The sequence below is a fragment of the Panthera pardus genome, unplaced genomic scaffold (genome assembly GCF_024362965.1).
Source record: "Panthera pardus isolate Hobbes unplaced genomic scaffold, ASM2436296v1 HiC_scaffold_3, whole genome shotgun sequence".
Lineage (NCBI taxonomy): Eukaryota > Metazoa > Chordata > Mammalia > Carnivora > Felidae > Panthera > Panthera pardus.
The window spans coordinates 54,557,811-54,579,386 of record NW_026526876.1 but is presented as its reverse complement, the minus strand read 5'-3'; the positions used below and the strand labels follow the sequence as shown (position 1 = coordinate 54,579,386).

The following is a 21,576-nucleotide window of genomic DNA, read 5'->3' as shown; positions in this document are numbered from 1 at the left end:
CCCTCTCTCTGACCCTCCCCCATTCATGCTCTGTCTCTGTCTCAAAAATAAATAAACGTTAAAAAAAAAAAATTAAAAAAAAAAAAAGACAAAATATATGCGAGCGAAAAAAGTGTCATTAAAATATATTACGTGTATTTAAAGGGGAATTAAGTATTAAGTCTATTCCTAGACATCTAAATAGATATATATTAGTTTTGTAATTTGTGGGGCCGATAAAAGAGAATCTATAAGCAAGCGATGATGAACACATTTCTGCTTCACTCAATCACACAACATTAACACACACACACACACACACACACACACACACACACAATGGGGGTTCTGGGCTGGCTCAGATGGTAGACTCTTGATCTCAAGGTTGTGAGTTCAAGCCCTAAACTGGGTGCAGAGATACAGAGATTACTAAGAAAATAAATTAATTCGTTAAAAAAGAACTTTCATTACCTTTGTATTTCTTCAGATAAAAGCAGTACAATCTCAGGTTCAACAAGATAAATGATGTAGCATAAAAAAGGGGGTATTAAATCTATAAAAACTTTACTTTTAATTCTAAAAAGAATATTGGATTTTACTCCTGTGAAACCCATCAAGTGTGTGATAAGATGGGCCAACTCCATTTCCCTCAGTAAGAGAATTCTCAGTAAGAGAATGGGAATCGAATTTTTACATGTGGGTGGGGTACCTGCATGGCTCAGTCAATTAAGCATCTGACTTTGGCTTAGATCATGATCTCACAGTTTGCGGGTTCGAGCCCCATGTCGGGCTCTGTGCTGGCAGCTCAGAGCCTGGAGCTTGCTTTGGATTCTGTGTCTACCTCTCTCTGTCCCTTCCCTGCTCACGCTCTCTCTCTCTCTCTCTCTCTCAAAATACACATGGGAAGACGTTCACATCTGAGTACCAGACTAAGGCATTCAAATGAATTCATATTCTTTATTCTATAACAGTAGCCCAATCTATCAAGCTTCACTGCTAAACACACAAACAGAATTATATCCCAATATAATATCTATGTTCAAAGCCTAAAAATCTGAAATGTAAAATTTCCAATTTTTCTATCAGAGAAACTTAATAGCCTAGATACCTTATAGATAAACTTGGAACGGGGGCACCTGGGTGGCTCAGTCGGTTAAGTGTCCGACTTTGGCTCAGGTCATGATCTCGTGGTTTGTGAGTTTGAGTCCTGCATCGGGCTCTGTGCTGACAGCTCAAAGCATGGAGCCTGCTTCGGATTCTGTGCCTCCCTCTCTCTGCCCTGCACTCACTCACTCACTCACTCACTCCCTCTCTCTCAAAAGTAAACATTAAAAAAAAACATTAAAAAAAAAAAAAAACTTGGAACAGTATTACCTTGAACAGTGTTAACAGAAGTGAAGTACATCCTGACATAGTTACTACCCTACAACTTCTGAGTGTTACTTTGCACTGGCACTTTAAAGAAAATTATGAAAATCAGGGATTGCAAACTCAAATACTTACAAGGTGCTACTCAAAATGCCAGTCCCTAACAAGATATGGAGCTTGTGCATGCCTGTAAATCAGTATACTGAAGAAAGTCATTCAACCAAAGAAATGTCTGCTAAACAGACATGTAGCATAAGGTGCTTATCTCTGTTTGTAGCTTATCTCTGTTTGTGGCAAATAGTTTGTGGCTGAGCAGCTAGTTCAATAACCACACTTTTAGTAGCATTACACCAGATGACACAAAAGGCCAATTCAAAGGGTATGATTACCATGTAGTTCCAGGTAATTAATGTCAAGTTTGTCAGTCCAGTTTTGCCAGATCTCTAAAATTTTCAAAGGAAACCAACAACCCATAATTTTATATGAAATTTTCCTGATTCTTAAAATCTATGTGGGCAAGAAACAACTGCAAGCCTTACAAAATTCACAGGCTGACAGGTTGCACCCCATACTGTAAACGGTGGAATTATAAAAAAAAAAAAAATAGCCGAAATACTTGGTTACCTTATACTTTTAATGTTTTTTGTTTTTTCATTTTTTGTTTTGAGAGAGAGGAAGAGAGTACAAGCGGGAGAAGGACAGAGAATCTGCACTGACAGCAGCAAGCCTGATGTGGGGCATGAACCCATGAACCGCGAGATCATGACCCGAGTTGAAGTCGAATGCTCAACTGACTGAACCATCCAGGCACCCCCACCTTATACTTTTAAAGATGAAGTATAAAAATGTTTCACTCTCTGGGTGGCTAAGTTGGTTGAGTGTCCAGATCTTGATTTCGGCTCAGGTCATGATCTCGCACTTCATGAGATCAAGCCCCACGCCAGGCTCTGCGCTGATGGTGCAGTGCGGAGCCTGCCTGGGATTCTCTCTGCCCCTCCCCTGCTCGCTCTCTCTCTCTGTCTCTCAAAATAAATAAACATTAAAAAAAAAGTTTCACTCTCAGGGTGCCTGACTACCCCAGTCAGTGAGGCGTGGGACTCTCAATCTCAGGGATGTGAATTTGACCCACACGTTGGGTTCAAAGATTACTTAAAATCTTCAAAAAAAAAGTTTCACTTTCTTTGAGCACTGCTTTGCTCAGCTAACTTATACGAAATAGGTTAGAATTTTTAAGAAGTTGTGACAGTGGGGATTCATTCCTTTATTCATTCAACAGATGTTTATCATGTATCAACTAGGTAGTAGGCATTGTACAAAATGCCAGAGACTTGCAAATACAGACATGATCTCTCCCTTCATGAAGGTGATAGTGTGGTAAAGGGTACGTATTCATCCAAGAAGCACCCAAACACATGTAAAATTGTCACTGTGACAAATGCTGTAAAAGATAGGTACAAGGTGCTGAGGAACCTGTGTAATTAGTGGAACCTTAGAAAGGTCAGAAAAGTCCACCAGAAAACTTCTAGAACTGATTCATGAATTCGGCAAAGTTGCAGGATATAAAATCAATGCACAGAAATTGGTTGCATTCCTACAAACCAACAATGAAGCAACAGAAAGAGAAGTCAAGGAATCGATCCCATTTACAATTGCACCAAAAACCATAAAATACCTAGGAATAAATCTAACCAAAGAGGTGAAAAATCTATACACTGAAAACCATAGAAAGCTTATGAAAGAAATTGAAGAAGACACAAAAAAATGGAAAAATATTCCAGGCTCCTGGATAGGAAGAACAAATACTGTTGAAATGTCAATACTACCCAAAGCAATCTACATATTCAATGCAATCCCTATCAAAATAACACCAGCATTCTTCACAGAGCTAGAACAAACAATCCTAAAATTTGTATGGAACCAGAAAAGACCCCGAATAACCAAAGCAATCTTGAAAAAGAAAACCAATGCAGGAGGCATCACAATCCCGGACTTCAAGCTGTATTACAAAGCTGTAATCATCAAGCAGTATGGTACTGGCACAAGAACAGACACTCAGATCAATGGAACAGAACAGAGAACCCAGAAATGGACCCACAAACATATGGCCAACTAATCTTTGACAAAGCAGGAAAGAATATCCAATGGAATAAAGACAAGTCTCTTCAGCAAGCGGTGCTGGGAAAACTGGACAGCAACATGCAAAAGAATGAACCTGGACCACTTCTTACACCATACACAAAAAGAAACTCAAAATGGATGAAAGACCTAAATTTAAGACAGGAAGCCATCAAAATCCTCGAGGAGAAAGCAGGCAAAAACCACTTTGACCTTGGCCGCAGCAACTTCTTACTCAACATGTCTCCAGAGGCGAGGGAAACAAAAGCAAAAATGGACTACTGGGACCTCATCAAAATAAAAAGCTTCTTTCTGAATTCATGGGGCATTCCAGATACTGAGACAGCCACGGTGTCTAGAATGGGGAGGGCAAGGTAAGCATGTATAGTTTCAGATGCGGCTAAAGAGGAAGATAGGAACCAGATTATGCAGGGCCTTATAATTAGGGCAACAATATCATTTTATCATCTAATCTGGGACTCTACTGAAAGCAACACTAAAACCTATTCATCACACCAAGAAAATTATAATCTATGCTAAGGACTTACATCTGGTATGAAACACAAACAGACCAAAGTGGAAGCAGAGACACCAGTTAGAAAGTGATTCCTTTATCTGACTTAAGAGGCTGGATAAAGGTGGCAGTGGCAAAGCTTGGGGAAAGTGAAAAGAATGAAGATATTTTCAAAAGGGGAAACTTAACAAGATTTGGTGACAGACAAGTATTCATAGATGTCCTCTCAGGTTCTGGCTTGTTAACAGGACAGACAGTGCCGTTCTCTAAAACTGTGAACTCTGACAGAGAACGACTTTTAGGAGAAATATCATAAATCTGAGCTGAATCTGAGACATCTAAGCAGAGATAGTGAGTGGGCAGTGATCTCCAGGTACAGAGCCCAGAAAATTGGTCTGAGGAAACAAAAGAATAAGTGAAATGCACACAAACAAGTGCGAGATGAGTGATGAGAATTCTTAAGGGGAAAATACAAAATCAGAAGCAAAGAGAACCCTGCATTAAGCCTTGAAGTCCCCTTTAATGGCTGTAGATATAATCATTACAAAGGAAGCTATGCAAGGATACAGAAAGGGTAGAATAAAGTGTGGTGCCCAGGAAGCCAAGGAAAGAGGGTGTCCATGAAGGACAGCATGGGCGGAGTAACCTGCTTCTCAGAAGTCAACTGAAAACCAAAACTGCATTTAATGACAACAGATCAATGGAGACCTTTTCAAGAGCTGCTTTGGTAGTGGTGGAATCAGAAACCACCATAGAACAAGCTGAAGGTTAAGTACAGTGTGGAAAAAATGAAGACTGTAAAATTGTCAGACAATTGTCAGACAATTGTCACCTTCTTCAAGAAGGTGAGTTGTGCAAAAGACAAGTGAGTTGTGCAAGGGAGAAGTGAGATAGGGCAGTGGAAGTGAGAGGGTTGATGGAGAGATTTTATTAATAATTTTTAAATTAAACATTTAAACATGTTTAAAAGTCAATGGAAAGTCACAAAGACCACATATTATGATTCCATTTATATGAAATGTCCAAAACATGCAAATATGTAGAGAAAGAAAGGAGATTAGTGGTTGCCAAGGGCTGAAGAGAGAGAGGAGTTGGGAGTGACTGCTGAATAGGTTTATTTCGGGGGTGACAAAAATGTTCTGGAATTAGTGGTGATGCTTGCACAACCCTGCGAATATACTAAGAACAACACAACCATACATTTTAAAATGATTTTATAGTATGTGAATGATATCTCAAATTTCCAAAAAGTTAAAGAGAAGAAGCTAGGTGACAGAGAGAGATTAAGTCATTAGGAAAAGGAAAACCAGACTAAGGTTCCTGGGATGAGAGGAGAGTATGGGATCCAAAGGACAGCTCTGATTAGAATATAGTAATAATAATAGTAATAGAATCATGAATAACAACATTTGTCCAACAAAACCAAAAGCAGACCCATGGTCTTTTGCTGTGTTTTCCACCAATTCACAGTTATCCACAACTGATTTAAATTTTTTATTTTAACATCTCATGGGTCAAATAAGCAATTAGACGGTAACATAAAAAAATAAAGATCCTGAAACAGTGGAAATGACCATTACTGACAACCTTAGGCTAACCAAAGAACCCAAATCCTACTTACAAAATGTTAAGAAACTACCCTGATCAAATTGACCTCTCTTTTTTTTTTTTTTTATTAAATGTTTATTCATTTTTGAGAGAGAGCGTGAGTGGGGCAAGGGCAGAGAGCATGGGGGACAAAGGCTCTGAAGCAGGCTCTGTGTGACAGACAGCAGACAGCCTGATGTGGGGCTCAAACTCACAAACTGTGAGATCATGACCTGAGCTGAAGTCAGACACTCACGCTCAAACCACTGAGTCACCCAGGCGCCCCTCATATTGATCTCTTAAATGCAGATCTCTGTGCTAGCCAAGAAGCAGATGACAGGAAAGAAAAGTCTAGTCATCCAAACACCTCTCTGGCCTTCCAAGTACCGTTAAAAGTATTGCAATTTTCTAAGCAAACCCCAGTGACTTACCCTAAATTCACTTAAAGAAAGAAAAAAGCTTTTAAAAAATTCAGTAGTAAGGGGCACCTGGGTGGCTCAGTTGGTTCAGCGTCCAACTCTTCGTACCAGCTCAGGTCATGATCTCACAGTTCGTGAGATGGAGCCCTGCATCACGCTCCGTGCTGACAGCATGAAGCCTGTTTGGGATTCTCTCCCTCTCTCTGCCCCTCCTCCACCCTTTCTCTCAAAATAAATAAACTTAAAAAAAGTCAGTAGTAAGAGACCTTTAAATAAATTTGTTTTGTATTACAGAATTTAGGAACAATCTAAAAGTAATCATTAAGGAGTTGGATGAATAAACTATAATACCTCCACACAAGAGAATACTCTGTAGTCATTAAAAGAAGAAAGGGCTGTGCTTTTATGAAGAGGGTTCCTTGATATATTTAAAAAAAAAAAAAGCACAGCTTTGAATAAAATCACATATGTACATTATGACCGCATTCTTGTATAAAAGACAAAAACCAAACAAAAAAGATCCCATATATGTATATGCATAGAAAACTCTGGAAGTGTAAAAGCCACTTCTGGATGTGGAAATGGTGGGTGGGGTGAATAGGGTAGACACACACCTTCATTCTCTTCATTATTTTTCTTTTATCTGAATATGTTTTACATAAAATAACTTTCACAGCAGTGTTTTCTAACTATATGCAAAATGCTTATAATGTCAAGTGGGGGTAAAAAAAAAAGTCCTATTATTGTATCTATCAAAATTACAATCACAAAAAATACCATGTATGTATAAGGACAAAGACTTAGAAAGACACATAAAGTACTTACATCTTCTGGGGGTGTAAAAACTGTGACTTTTTATTTTATGTTTGCAGCATTACCATCATAAATGTAGTTATGAAGGATATATTTCTATAATTTTCCATTAAGCGTTCTATAATGTCTGTATAATTAAAAACAAAAACAAAAACCAGGGGTGCCTGGGTAGCTGAGTAGGCTGAGCGTCTGACTTCAGCTCAGGTCTTGATTTCACAGCTCGTGAGTTCTAGCCCTGCATCAGGCTCTGTGCTGACAGCTCAGAGCCTGGAGACTGCTTTGGATTCTGTGTCTTGTCTCTCTCTGCCCCTCTGCTGCTCGCTTGCTCACTCTCTCTGTCACACACACAAACATTAAAAAAAATTTTTTTAATAAATAAAAAAATAAAAAACAAAATCCTCTTTTCAAAAAAGGAAAACAGGCCCATGGTTTCAGAATACTTTTCCATGAAAGAGGGACAATTCTGTTGGAAACCAAACTAGGATTATTTCCCACGGTGACAGCAATCACAAAAGACAGTACTACAGCTGAAGCATTAATTACATAGCTTTATAAAACACTCGGAGCAAGGGAAACAGCATTATAATTAATGTTTTCTTAGTGCCTTCAAACAGAGTTGTTATTTATATCAACAATTCTTGTTATTAAAAAATATACATATATTCACCTTGATGGACTAGAGTATATAATTTATTAATAAGAAATTACATCCTAATCACCAAAATGTACAAGATATCAAGCAGAGGTTATTCTAATTAAAGAAACGGAAAAAAACAACAAGGAGCTGATTCTTACACTTTGTTAGCAAGCCAAGTGTTCATTCTCTTACCTCTAAGAAAACACAGACACTACTCTGAGGGTTAGAAATCCTTTTGTAGGACAAAGTCTAGTCATTCAGCTTTACTGGTTAAATATCTAGGTCACTGTAGCACCCTGGGACATTAAAAATTCCTGAACACAGGCAAGATCTTTTTTCATTCTCGTTTCTGAGATCACAAGAACTAAAATTAGCTCTCACGTGGAAATTAGTAATTTATTCCATCAGTCTTTGTTGTTTAACACATCCAGCTTCACAAAATAGCCCATTGTCAACAAGTCCATGTCTGATTTCCCCAGAATAACTCCTGCTCTGCTACTAATGAATACAATATTACCATTATAGATGGAGTTTGGAAGGATACATTCTGTGACCAATGGTTGAAATAACAATCATTCTAACACTGTAGGACTGAACCTCATGTGACAACAACAAAGGCTAAAGCCTCCCAACCTAATTTTCTGACTTGGTTTCTATTCATTAGATCTTCACCAAGAGGTTAAATATGTACTGTTATAAAGTATGACAAAACCGTTCAATGCTGGCTCTTTGGCTTAAAAACAAATCAGTTAAGTGTCACACTCTAACCAAACTCAACTGACAGGGCTCAACTCAGTTGCATATCCCCAAGGGGCTGGTAATTGCAAAGGTCAGACATGATTACAACAAGGCAGTGATGGATGCAGAGAAGAAAAACAGAAAGGGAGATTACACTAGAAATCCTCGTCACCTTATCAATTACACCAAGCGTAACAAAAATAAGGGTACCTATCATTTGCTAAGTGTTTATAATCTGTCACTTCACATGCATTATCACTAACCCTTATGACAAATACCAAAATATGTCTTTTTATCCCTGTGTTCTTTAGATGAGGAAATTCAGTCTCAGTGAAGTTAATTATCTAAAACCTCCAGAGCTGCTAAGTGGCACCTCAAGACCAGTCCTTAGAGTGTCTGATTCAGAAATACCCCCTCTCCATACCACACACACCCTGCTTAAGAGGTGAGCAAATATGGGGTGCCTCACTGGCTCAGTCAGTAGTAGACCTTGCAAATTTTGATCTCAGGGTCATGAGTTTCAGCTCTTCGTGGGGTGTAGAGATTACTTGAATATATAAAACTTAAAAAAAAAAAACATGCATTCATGTTTATAGGTTAAAAATTCAAAACATAAGGGCACTTGGGTGCCTCAGTTGGCTGAGTGTCCGACTTCGGCTCAGGTCATATCTCACAGTTCGTGGAGTTCGAGCCCCACGTTGGGCTCACCGCTGTCAGTGCAGAGCCTGCTTTTCTGATCATCTGTCCCTCTCTCTCTACCCCTCCCCCGTTTGTGCTCTCTCAAAAATAAATAAAAATATTTTTTTAAAAGTTCAAAACAGGAGCGCCTGGGTGGCTCAGTCAGTTGAGTGTCCAACTTCAGCTCAGCTCATGATCTCTCGATTTGAGAGTTCAAGCCCCGTGTCGGGCTCTGTACTGACAGCTCAGAGCCTGGAGCCTGCTTCAGATTCTGTATCTCCCCCATTCTCTGCCCCTCCCCTGCTCATGCTCTGTCTCCCTCTGTCTCTCAATAATGAATAAGTGTTAAAAAAAATTTTTTTATTAAAAATAATAAAATTATTATTAAATATAATAAATATATTTAAATAATATATATATTATATATTATATATAATAAAATATATAAATAAATAAATATAATAAATATAATAATAAAAATAAAAAATTAAAAAAATTTTTATTAAAAAAAATTTTTAAAGTTCGAAACATATAATTAAATCAAATTTATTGAATGTATTGTTTAGACTTCCTATCAGCAGTACTTAATGGTTTTTGGGTCAATGACCCTTTTTAAAAGTGAAGTTCTAAATTACAGGTCAAAGTTTTGAACCCTATCTCCTCAAGAAAAAAAATATACCATTTTTTTTGTTTGTTTTTTAAAGTAAGCTCTACGGCCAGCATGGGACTTCCACTCATGACCCTAAGATCAATAGCCTAGAGACTGAGCCAGCCAGACGTGCCTCCAACTCAAGTATTTTTATCTAATTGTTTTCAAGGCATTTGTGAATCCTCTGAAAGTCCCTAAGGCTATTTCCCTGTTTACTTTTGTCTACTTGGTTAGAAATACAAGGAAAAGTGTCTCCAAATTATGTCAAACACTTTTTAATTTTTTTAGAGAGCGCTCTCACAGCTCACAAGTAGGGGGGGAGGGAGAGAGAGAAAGGGAGAGAGGGAGGGGGAGAGAGAGAGAATGAATCTCAAGCACAGCATGGAGCTCAATTTGGGGCTCAGTCCCACGACGCTGGGATCATGCCCTGAGCTGAAATGGAGTTGGATGCTCAACTGACAGTCACCCAGGTGCCCCATGTTAAACACTTATTAAAAGATATTTCTGTTGTATTTTTCAAAATGCTGAAGCCTTCGTTTATTTTTGAGAAAGAGAGAGAGAGAGAGAGAGAAAGAGAGAGAGAGAGAGAGAGAGAGAGAGAAAGAGAGAGAGAGAAAGAGAGAGAGAGAGAAAGAGAGAGAGAGAGAGAGAGAGAGAGAGAGAGAGAATGAGTGGGGGAGGAGCAGAGAGAGAGGGAGACACAATTCAAAGCAGGCTCCAGGCTCTGAGCTGTCAGTACAGAGCCCAATGTGAAGCTCGAACCCACAAGCCATGACATCATGATGTGAGCCAAAGTTGGATGCTTAACCAACTGAGCCACCCAGGTGACCTTCATTTTTTTTAACTTTCAATGAAAAGTATTGTTTTTATTAACATAAACTAGTCCTTTTTTTCCAATTTGATGCTTTCTTATCTTTTATTTTACTTTTTCTAATTTGGGGGAACTCTCATTTGCCTAGAAAATTTTTGTTCATCCCTTTAATTTTCCATTAATCCATAATTTAAGTAGGTCACTTGTGAGGTGGACAGGGGGAGGAGGAGGGGTAGGCAATGGGTTAGACAGGTGATGAGTAGGCAGCTCTTTCTGCCCATAGGTCTGTCCCTGTGCTTTAATAAAATCATCTATTTGCACCAAAAACAATAACAAAAAACAGGTGATGGGTATTAAGGAAGGCACTTGCGATGAGCACCAGGTGTATGTAAATGATAACTCACTAAATTCTACAGCTGAAACTAATATTCCACTGTATGTTAACTAGCTGGAATTTAAATATAAACTTAGAGAAAAAGTAAGTTTGCCATTTGTAAATGGCACAGAGTTAGATTTTACAGAGGAATTAACTCTCGTGAATTCAATAAATTTTTTGCATGTCTATTACTTGCCAGGCACCTTTAATACATTCAGATATGCTGTAATAACAAATCTGTCTGGTCTTCTCTGAGCTATTATTTTAAAAAATATAAACCTTAAGCCATCTTAAAAATCCTCCTCTGGTTCCTCTGTGTCTGAGCAACCAAGTTAATTTGCATGCTATGACAGGCTCTTCATGACCTGTTCTTTTTTTCATCTTGTTACTCCCCAACCTGCTATCCTATGTCCACTTCAGCCCCACCTACGTGCAATTCTCCAAACTTTCCACAGCCTTCACAAAATTCTGTTCTCTGTACTTGGAATTCTTTCCTCCACCCTTTTTTTTTTTTTAATGTTTGTTTATTTTTAAGACAGAGCACGAATGGGGGAGGGACAAAGAGAGGGAGACACAGAATCCAAAGCAGGCTTTAGGCTCTGAGCTGTCAGCACAGAGCCTGATGCAGGGCTCAAACTCAGACAGCTAACCGAAGTCAAACACCCAACTGACTGAGCCACCCAGGTGCCCCTCCTTCCCCCTTCTATTCAGTCTTCCGGATTCAGTTCAAAGACCCAAGGCCTCTACTAACATCACCCCGTATCACTGCTTTGTCCTGCTCTTCTGACTTCCATTTTCAATTGCCTACTAAATAACCCTACTTGAATATCCCACAGCTTTCTCAGATTGCATATAACCCAAACCAAAAATCTCATCTCCCCCAAAACAAGCTCATTCCCCCTTGATCCCTAACTCAATAAACCAGGTACTACCACCTAGCCTCTTGCTAAATTAGAATCCCAAGCACCACTCCTTAATTTCTGGCTCACACTCCTTAATTTCTACCACGTTCTGCTCATTCTATTCACGAATTTTTCTCAAATTCATCAGTGATTTCTATCCCTCCTGCCTCTACCTAGTTAGGCCACCAATGTCTAATCTGGATTACTGAAACCATTTCCTACTTACCTCCCTATACCTCCAATCTTAATTTCCCCTGCAACCTATCCTCCGCAATGCTCCTAGACTACTTCTGTCTAAACACAATTCTGAACATGTTATTCCTCTACTTTTAAATGTTAGTGGATAAGGATGGGGGTGGGTAGCTCTGAAGATACAAGAACCCTTGATGCATGTCCTTAAAATAAATTCCAAACTCCTAAGTGGGCCTTGTAAAGTACTACAAGCATAATCATCTCCAGACTCATCTGTCCACTGTATCTCAGGCACACTCTGCTTTTCCAGTTCCCCTACTGCTCAGTGCTCTGCACATACTGTTCCCTCTACTTGTACCACTCTTCTATCCAGCTAACTCCTAGTCATTCTTCAGCACAACCATGACACCACTTTTGTTTCAAATCATTCTCTAAGTCCCAAAGTCACAGTTGGGTCTCCCTTCTATGTGATTCTACCATACATCCCACAGATTCTGCCACACCAAATGTGTTTATTTGTCCACTTCCCCTACTAGTGTGTAAACTCCAAATGCAAAGTCACTGTCTTTCTTCTTTATTATGGCTTTTCCAAGAATTTAGCACAAAATGGTTAATCAACATTTTGTTAAGTAATTAAGTACAATGATAGGAACACACAGGAAACCAAGAATAAAAAAACTATATCTGTCCTAAAGCTACATGGACAAATAAAACATCCACATATATAACTATGAAACGAAGATTTAAACACGATGGTAGAGATGATCTACACAAAGAGAAATACTAACTCAATCTCTCTAGACCATCTCCACAGTAAGACACCAAAAATAATTCTTTAGAGCATGTAAATACTGGAACTCTTATTTAAATGTTTTTTATTTCTATTTCATATTATGTTGTCTAATGTGCTTAACACAGTAACACAGTGAATTGTACAAGCATTCATATATGGGGTGGTCCTCATATATGGGGTGGTCCTCAACTTTTAACTGAGTGACAAAAAAAGCTTGGAAACCATAGTTCTAGGGTATTTGATCTCAACCTTTGTGTATTGTTGAAGGGGCCTTGATCACTTTCAGAATGATAGAAACTAAGAATTATCTCCCAGAAAAATGAGCATAAATATACATTATTTTTAAACTTTTATAAGATTTCTAGGGTATCTCAGCCTTCAGGTTAAGTCCTGCCCTAGGGCTTCCATTTTCAAAGCCATAAAGAGACTGCTAGTAGAAGAGGTCATCAAAATGTCTCAGGCCCTATTATCCTATTATTCCTTACCTTCCCTTTTCTCCACAATCCTGCTCCTCCTCCTCCCCAGTTGAATCACCACACCTGTCCCCAAGAAGGCTTGGAATTTCTAGTCTATAACTCCCATAGAGTTTAGGAATGCAGTGAAATATTTCCTTCTCAAAGGTATAACATACACATCAGTTATTCCTAAACCATCACCATAATTTTGCTATTTCCCTAAGTACTCATATTATTATTTCCTTAATTTTTAAAATCAACATTTTTACCAAATTTAACTTTAAATTTGACGACATCCTAAGTATCTGTGAAATCAGTTTTGATGCCTGATGATTTTCCTACTACATCAAAATAAACATACACTTAAAATAAGGACTCTAGACCCTCATCAGCACCAAGTTTTAGAGCACAATCTCAAGGTTTCTGCACTTACTCTGAAATCTCTGTTGGGTAAGCAATAATTCGGAGATCAAGTTTTCTTAAAGCCAGAAAGAAACTTAAAAGTATTTGGTCCAATCCTCTCATTTTACAGTTTAAAAAGATGCAACCCAGACAGGTTAAGTGATTTGTCCAAGATCAGATGAAAAATTTAAGGAAAAGTCTAGGATTAGCATTCAGGTATAGTATTGGCCCAGTATGCTTTCCACTACACTTGTGTCCTTTCAGATTACACTAGAATAATACAGTTATCAAGAATTCTTCATCTGTTACCTACCTCACTCTTCCATTCAGATTTATCTGAACATGCTGCTTAAAATCTGGATATTTGGATGCCAGATATGCAAAGTCAGGAGGTTTGTCCTTGTATCTATTCCTTGCATGCATTGATTTACTCAGAGCCATCTTTAAAAAGAAAAAAAAAGGAAAAAAGTCAGCATATTTAGTTTAAAAAAAAATTAATGGGAAAAAGCTGTGGTTGCCAAGTCAACAGTTATAGCCAACATATTTCTGCTAATCAACTGAGAAAGTAGAAGTTACATTTTTTAAATGTACACAACAAATAAGCATATGAAAAGATGCTTAACATCACCATGAATCATTAGGGAAATGCAAATCAAAACCACAATATCACTTCATATCCATTAGGATGACTATTATTAAAAAGGGAAAAAAAGAGGGGTGCCTGGGTGGCTCAGTTAGTTAAGCGTTGGACTTCAGCTCAGGTCACGACCTCAAGGTTCATGAGTTCAAGCCCCACGTCGGGCTCTGTGCTGACAGCTTGGAGCCTGCTTCAGATTCTCTGTCTCCCTCTCTCTCTCTGACCCTCCCCTGCTCGCACTCTCTCTCTAAAATAAATAAACATTTTAAAAAGTTAAAAAGAAAAAGAAAAAAAAAAGATAAACGTTGATGAGGATGTTAGGAAACTGGAGCCTTCACGCACTGCAGGGAGGAATGTGTACAACTGCCGTGGAAAGTTTGGCGGTTCTTTAAAAAGTAGAATTGCCACATGATCCAGCAACTCCCCTCCTAAGCATATACCCAAGAAAAGTGAAAGCATGGATTCAAAGAGATATTTGCACATCAGTGTTCACAGCAGCATTATTCATAACAGCCGAAAGGTAGAAACAATCCCAAATGTCCATAAATGGATAAACCAAATGTGGTACATACATACAATGGAATATTATTCAGTCATAAAAAGGAATAAATTTCTGATACACCCTACAACATGGATGAACCTTAAAAACATTATGTAAGGGAAACAAGCCACGTACAAAAAAGACAAACATTGTATTTTCCCACTTATAGTAGCAAGAATAGGCAAATTCATATAGAGAGCAGAATAGAGGTTACCAGGGTTTGGGAGGGAGGTAGGAATGTTGAATTATTACTTAATGGGTACACGGTTTCTGTTTAGGATGAGGAAAAACTTCTAGAAACGGACAGTGGTGATGGTTACACAACACTGAATGCACTTAATGCCACTGAATAGTACTTAAAAATGGTTAAAATGGTTAACTTTTATGTTATGTATATTTTGTCACAGTTTGAAAAATGTATGCAACATATGATTTTTTTTTTTAAACCATGGGAAGAAAACCGGAAACTATTCTTTTGAAAGCATCAAAGGGGTAGAAGGCAGTATAATCTACAGCCAAGAAGTAATAGAGGTACTTTTTACAGTGTTCTTGTATGGACTGAATATTTGGTAGTACACCATAAAGTCACTAATGTTTCAAAATACACTTTCTATTTTATAAATTTCAGTCTTGTCATTCCTAGGTAGCTAAAAACCAAATGAAAACAAACAATTTTGTCTTCTTCCAGATTACAAAAAGGGAAAAAAAGTTAACGCATTTATATTGCAAGACAAACACTGGAAGAAAAGCCATTGTAGTGGTTTAGTAAATTGTGCAGTTGGTAATTTGAAAAAATAATTTTTTTATGCTTGTTTATTTTTGAAAGACAGAGACAGAGAATGAGTGGCGGAAGGACAGAGAGAGAGGGAGACACAGAATCCAAAGCAGGCTCCAGGCTCTGAGCTGTCAGCACGGAGCCCGACGTGGGGCTCAAACCCACGAACTGAGAGATCACGGCCTGAGCCGAAGTCGGACGCTTAACCAACTGAGCCACCCAGGCGTCCCTAAAAAAATATTTTAGTGTATATCTCAGTGGCAACTGATTTGTATTTTCTTTTTATCACTCTGTATTTTCCATTGTTTTTTATAAGGCGCATTCACCTAAACAAAGTTATGTAAGTCAGAATCTTAGGCATCACTTGCTAGTTCTATACTCCTCTCATATCCCCAAAAATCAACAGTCATGAGGATTTTTACCTGCTAAATACCTCTCAAATCCATCTATTCCTCCCTATCTTCACAGGTATCAGCCCAGTACAAATTAACTTGGATAGCTAGAACAGCCTCCTACTTGGCCACACGAAATCAACTCTTACAATTTCCCTTTTCCACCTTGCAGAGATCATCTCCTAAACACAAATCTCATTATGTCTTCCTTCTCCTATGCCCACCTGTTCAAATCTTTACTCAGAGGATTAAAAACAAAAACCACTAGGGTGCCTGGGTGGCTCAGTTGGTTAAAGTTAAGCCTCTGACTCTTGATATCTTGATTTCAGCTCCAGTCAGGAAGGCTGCTTAAGATTCTCTCTTCCTCTGCCCCTCCCCCACCCCCTCGCACAGGCTTGCTATCTCAAACAAATTCATTACTTTAGCATGCATATTAGGCCCAGCACAGCATGGCCTTACCTAGTTTTTCACCATCAGTTTATGTCACACCTATCCTTGCTCTTCTTTCTGTCCCTCCACTCTGGCAACAGGGTCTTTACACAGTTTATTCCCTTTGTAATGTTCTTTCCTCCTCTTCACCTACTGAATTCCTACTTATCCTTTAAGTTTTATTTATTTATTTTTGAGAGAGAGAGAGCACAGCCAGACTGCAGCCAGCAAGTGGGAGAGGGACAGAGAAAACAAGAATCCTAAGCAGGCTCCACACTGTCAGCACAGAGCCTGATGTGAGGCTGCAATTCTCTAACCCAACTGTGAGATCATGACCTGAACGGATATCAAGAGTCAGATGCTTAATAGATTGAGCCACCCAGGCGCCCCTCCTACTCATTTTTACTCTTAAAGTTCAAACATCTCTTCTTCAGGAAAGTGTTTCTTCCCTAATCTCACTAGTTAAATCATATTCCCTTATTATAGTGTCTCCTGGCAACAAGCACCTTTCCTTTGTAGGCTTATTAGAGATGTAACTTTACATAGTAATGGATCTAACTCTATTTCAGGTTTTTGACAGCTTTCTACACTGAAAAAAAATTTTTTTTAATTTTTTAATTCAAGTATAATTAGCATGTTATATTAGTTTCAGGTGTATGACATAATGGTTCAACAATTATAAATATTCCTCTGGGCTCATCAAAGTAAGTGTACTTTTTTTTTTTTTAATGTTTATTTATTTTTGAGACAGAGAGAGACAGAGCACGAATGGGGGAGGGTCAGACAGAGAGGGGGACACAGAATCTGAAACAGGCTCCAGGCTCTGAGCTGTCAGCACAGAGCCTGACACGGGGCTCGAACTCACGGACCGCGAGACCAGACCTGAGCCAAAGTCAGACGCTTAACCAACTAAGCCACCCAGGCGCCCCAAAGTAAGTGTACTCTTAATCCCCCCCCACCCACCTCCCCACCTCCCCTCTGGCAACCACCAGTTTGTTGTTTGCATTTAAGAGTCTGTTTTTTGGGAGGCACTTGGGTGGTTCAGTCTGTTAAGCGTCCAACTCCTGATTTCAGCTCAGGTCCTGATCTCATAGTCGTGGGATAGAGCCCTAAGCCAGGCTCTGAGCTGAGCTGAACGTGGAGCCTGCTTGGAATTGTCTCTCCCCATCCCCTCCTCTACAGACATGCACGCGCTCTCTCTTTCTCTCTCTCTCTCTCTCTCTCTCTCAAAAATAAACATCTAAAAGAAAAGAGTCTTTTTTTGCTCATCTACCTTTTTTTTGTTTCTTTAAATTCCACAGGAGTGAAATCATATGGTATTTGTCTTTCTTTGACTTATCTCACTTAGCACTATATCCTCTAGGTCCACCCATGTTGTTGCAAATGGCAAAATTTCATTCTTTTTTAAATTTTTTAAATGTTTTTATTTACTTTTGAGAGACAGAGACCAAGTGCCAGTGGGAGTGTGGGGGAGGGAGGGAGGGAGGGAGGGAGGGAGAGAGGAAGAGAGAGAGGAAGAGGGGGGGGGGGGGGGGGGAGACACAGAATCCGAAGCAAGCTCCAGGTTCTGAGCTGTCAGTACAAAGCCTGATGTAGGGCTTGAACACGTGAGCCACCAAAAGACCATGACCTGAGTGGAAGTTGGATGCTTAACCAACTGAGCCACCCAGGCGCCCCAAGATTTCATTCTTTTTAATAGCTGAGTAATATTCCATCATGTATATATACACCTTTTTAAAAATACATACCTTTTAAAAAATTTTTTAGTGTTTATTTATTTTTGAGAGAGACATGTGCAAGCCGGGGGAGGGGCAGAGAAAGAGGGAGACACAGAATCCAAAGCAGGATCCAGGCTCTGAGCTGTGAGCACAGAGCCCGACATGGGGCTCAAACCCACAAACCGTGAGATCATGACCTGAGCCGAAGTCAGACACTTAACCAACTGAGCTACCCAGGCACCCCAACTTTCAAAGCATTCTAGGCTTTTCCCTCAAAGTTCTTTAGTTTACATTTGTCTGTCCTATCCCCCACCCCACCTCCCAAGCTGCAACCATGTCCATCTTATTGTTTATTCCATCCAGCAGCAACTGGCATACAATAAATATTTGTTGAGTCAATGAATAATTCAGAATTTAGGGGAATTAATAGTCACCTGAAAGCTTTTCAGCATACTAAACTACCACCTTTTGCCCCTAACGTTATCACAGAAACTCACTACATACAAGTTTTAATTTCCTAACGTTAATATACCCTTACAGACTATCAAGAAAGAGGGGAGCATAAAACTAGGACAAGAACCAGTCCCCATGAAAAAGTTGTATAAGGGGCACCTGGCTGGCTCAGTCAGTACAACATGTGACTCTTGATCTTGGGGTTGTAAGTTCAAGCCCTATGTTGGGTGTAAAGATTACTTAAAAATAAAATTAAAAAAAGATTTAAAAAATTTAAATAAATAATAAAATTAAGGGGCGCCTGGGTGGCTCAGTCGGTTGGGCAACCAACTCCACCCAGGTCATGATCTCACAGATCATGAGTTTGAGCCCCACATCCGGCTCTGTGCTGACAGCTCAGAGCCTGAAGCCTGCTTTGGATTCTGTGTCTCCCTCTCTCTCTGCCCCTCCCCCACTCATGTTCTATCTCTCTCCTTCAAGAGTAAATAAACATCAGGGGCGCCTAGGTGGCTCAGTCGGTTAAGCGTCTAACTTCAGCTCAGGTCATGATCTCGTGGTTCATGAGTTCAAGACCCACATCGGGCTCTGTGCTGACAGCTCAGAGCCTGGAGCTTGCTTCAGGTTCTGTCTCCGTCTCTCTCTGCCCCTTCCCCACTCATGCTCTGTCTCTTTCTCAAATATAAATAAAACATTAAAAAAAATTTTTTTAAAAAGAGTAAATAAACATCAAAAAATATTTTTAATAAACAAATTAAATTTAATTTAAAAAAAAAGGAAAATGTTCTCCTTTCTTGTGATTCTGGCAAGCAACAAAAGTACCCTAACAGTAATTTCAAGAGACATTGGTATGTAAGGCTCTGCAACACATTTAAGATTCTAAAGACTGCATACATGACATCAGTGTACACACGACACTCTGAACATATGTGGAACAAATTACAGATACAGCAAATTCAATTCATGTCCTACATTAATCAACCCTTCTGATTAGACTACATACAGAAAAAAATCAATAAAGCCACCCTTTTGCTAACCAATCTCCTAATGCAGGCAATGGGGTCTTAGCTAAATCTTATTCTTCTGAGTATCAACACTTAGCTGGAATAAACATTGTCACTTCCCACTTGTCTCTAACTTAATCTTTCTCTTCCTGGCTCATTCTTATCCAGTCACACTGCTCTCCTTGTTTGTTTGTTTGTTTTTTAATTAAATCTGGCACACTCCTGACTCAGGGCTTTTGTACTTGGTCTGTATAGACTGCTCTTCCCCCAGAAATACATACATATAAGGTGCCTCACCTTTTTCAGGTCTTTGATAAAACCTCACCTTCTCACTGATGCCTTTCCCACTTTTTAAAAATTATTATTTTTTAAAGTATGCTCCATGCCCAACGTGGGGTCTGAACTAACCACCCCTCTATCAAAAGTAGCATGCTCTACCAACTGAGCCACCCAAGGCGCCCCTGATGCCTTTACTTAGTGCAGTGAGTTAACACACTCCACTCCCTTAATAGTTTCGGTACTCTACATAGAACTTACCCATCCGATATTCCATACACAGCATTTACTTACTTTTCAAAACTGCCCTGCCAGTAAACTTCATGTGGGAAAATATTTTGTCTATCTTGTTCACTGTGATATCCCCGCGCCTAAATTAGGGCCTGGGAGAGTAGACACTCTTAAATATTTGTTGACTGAACACACGATGAAACTCTTCACTGTCCCAGAACACTAAAACACAGCACTCTCATTCTTTGTAGAACAGCCCTCAACTGGACACTCAAAAAGGATGTCTCTTGTGGGTTACCCAGGTCAGTCCAGAAAGCCAAAGGAGTACACCCTTGAAACTGAGGCTTCTCTTTTCTTTGATCTTTGCCATCTCCATGCTGTTTCCTTGGTTTCTCCTAACCCTCTTAATAACAGTCTTAAACTACCGTTTATCTTAACACAAAAGAATCTAAATTCCGCTTCGAATTCAAATTTCCGCTTCCAACTCGAAATTTCTTCTGCATAAATTTCTCCCAGTTCAACCCCAATCTCCGTTTTCTCACTTTGCCTTCCTTCATTCATAACTTTTTCCTCTAGTTCCGCCATTGCCAGTTCTCCATCTCCTCCACTCCTCCCACACATTCATCTTATCCACCCAGTCTTCCCGCCTCAGTTTCGGATCTCTCTAAACCTCCTCAGCCCCTGGGACCTCTCTCACTTCAATCCTAGCCTCCATTCTATACGCCAACTCCTCCCAGCCGCCCCACCACCATTACCCCCCTCCACGTGCGCGCGCGCGCGCACCCACCCACCCAAACCGTTCACTCACCCATGTGGTCTGTCCCCCTAGACCCAAAGTCAGTACCTCACAGGTGCAGAATCCGCGCGCACGCAAACACACACACATACACCCATCGGGTCTGTCTCCCCAGGCCCGAAGTCAGCAACTCACCAGCCCAGGACCCGAGAATAAGGAACTCGGGCCGTACATAGGTTAAATGACCTCTCCTCCCGCCCAAGAAATATTAAATGACTCACATCTGAAGTCAACCTTTCTTCAAGAAGACCAGTCTGGAGTAGGCCTCTTTAACCCTAGAGTCTTAAACCACCCGCAGAGCGAAGCGCCTAGAAACGCAGATGTTACGCTCTAAGTGCGCCGCCATGTTGGGCAGCCATTTAGCCTCGTGATTGGACGAAGCACTCTCGCGCGACCTGTAGCAGAGTCTCAAGAAAGAAAGAACCGTCGCGATATCTGGAGTTTGAGGCTCCTGACACAAGGAAGGGGCGTGGTAACAAGGGGAGTGTTTTTGCGTGAGGGCACCTGGCGTAAAATCGGTTTGAGAACTTGTTTTTCGTTTGTCTGTTTTTTAATGTAGATTTTTAAAAATGTAGCTTTCTGGGTCCCACTTCAGACTTCCTAAATCACTCTCGGGGGTTGGGCAGGAATATGAGAACGGCGGGGGGAGGGGACTTTAGGATTTGATGGCGAGCAGTTAGCGTTTATTGTGCAACAGGTCTCTCTCTTCGTATGTTGCCTCATTTAATCATGACTGATGAACCTGTGATGTGGGAAGGCGTAATCGCATTTACAGCGTCAAAACTGGGGATCAGAAATATTAAGTCGTTTGTTCAAGATCTCACACCGGATGACACTAAGTCCATGTTCTTTGTCTCCTCACCTGCCACTTGAGCTGGAAGCTCCATTAAATGCTTTTC

General features: G+C 39.8%; 1 protein-coding gene across 2 annotated transcripts in view; it reads right to left on the bottom strand.

Annotated features, from left to right (window-relative positions):
• METTL16 (methyltransferase 16, N6-methyladenosine) overlaps nt 1-21,048 on the bottom strand; it is an 81,461-nt gene extending 60,413 nt beyond the window's left edge. The window contains exons 1-2 of one of the 2 annotated variants that reach the window (XM_019429654.2): nt 20,899-21,048; nt 13,742-13,869 (exon numbers count right to left, since the gene is read on the bottom strand). In XM_019429654.2, the coding sequence (XP_019285199.1) occupies nt 13,742-13,869 (128 nt within the window). In that variant the 5' untranslated portion in view covers nt 20,899-21,048. Of the gene's footprint in view, nt 1-13,741; nt 13,870-19,944; nt 20,565-20,898 lie in introns of those variants that run through there. The other variant, XM_019429655.2, reaches the window with a different exon arrangement.
• Nucleotides 21,049-21,576: the final 528 nt, after the last annotated feature.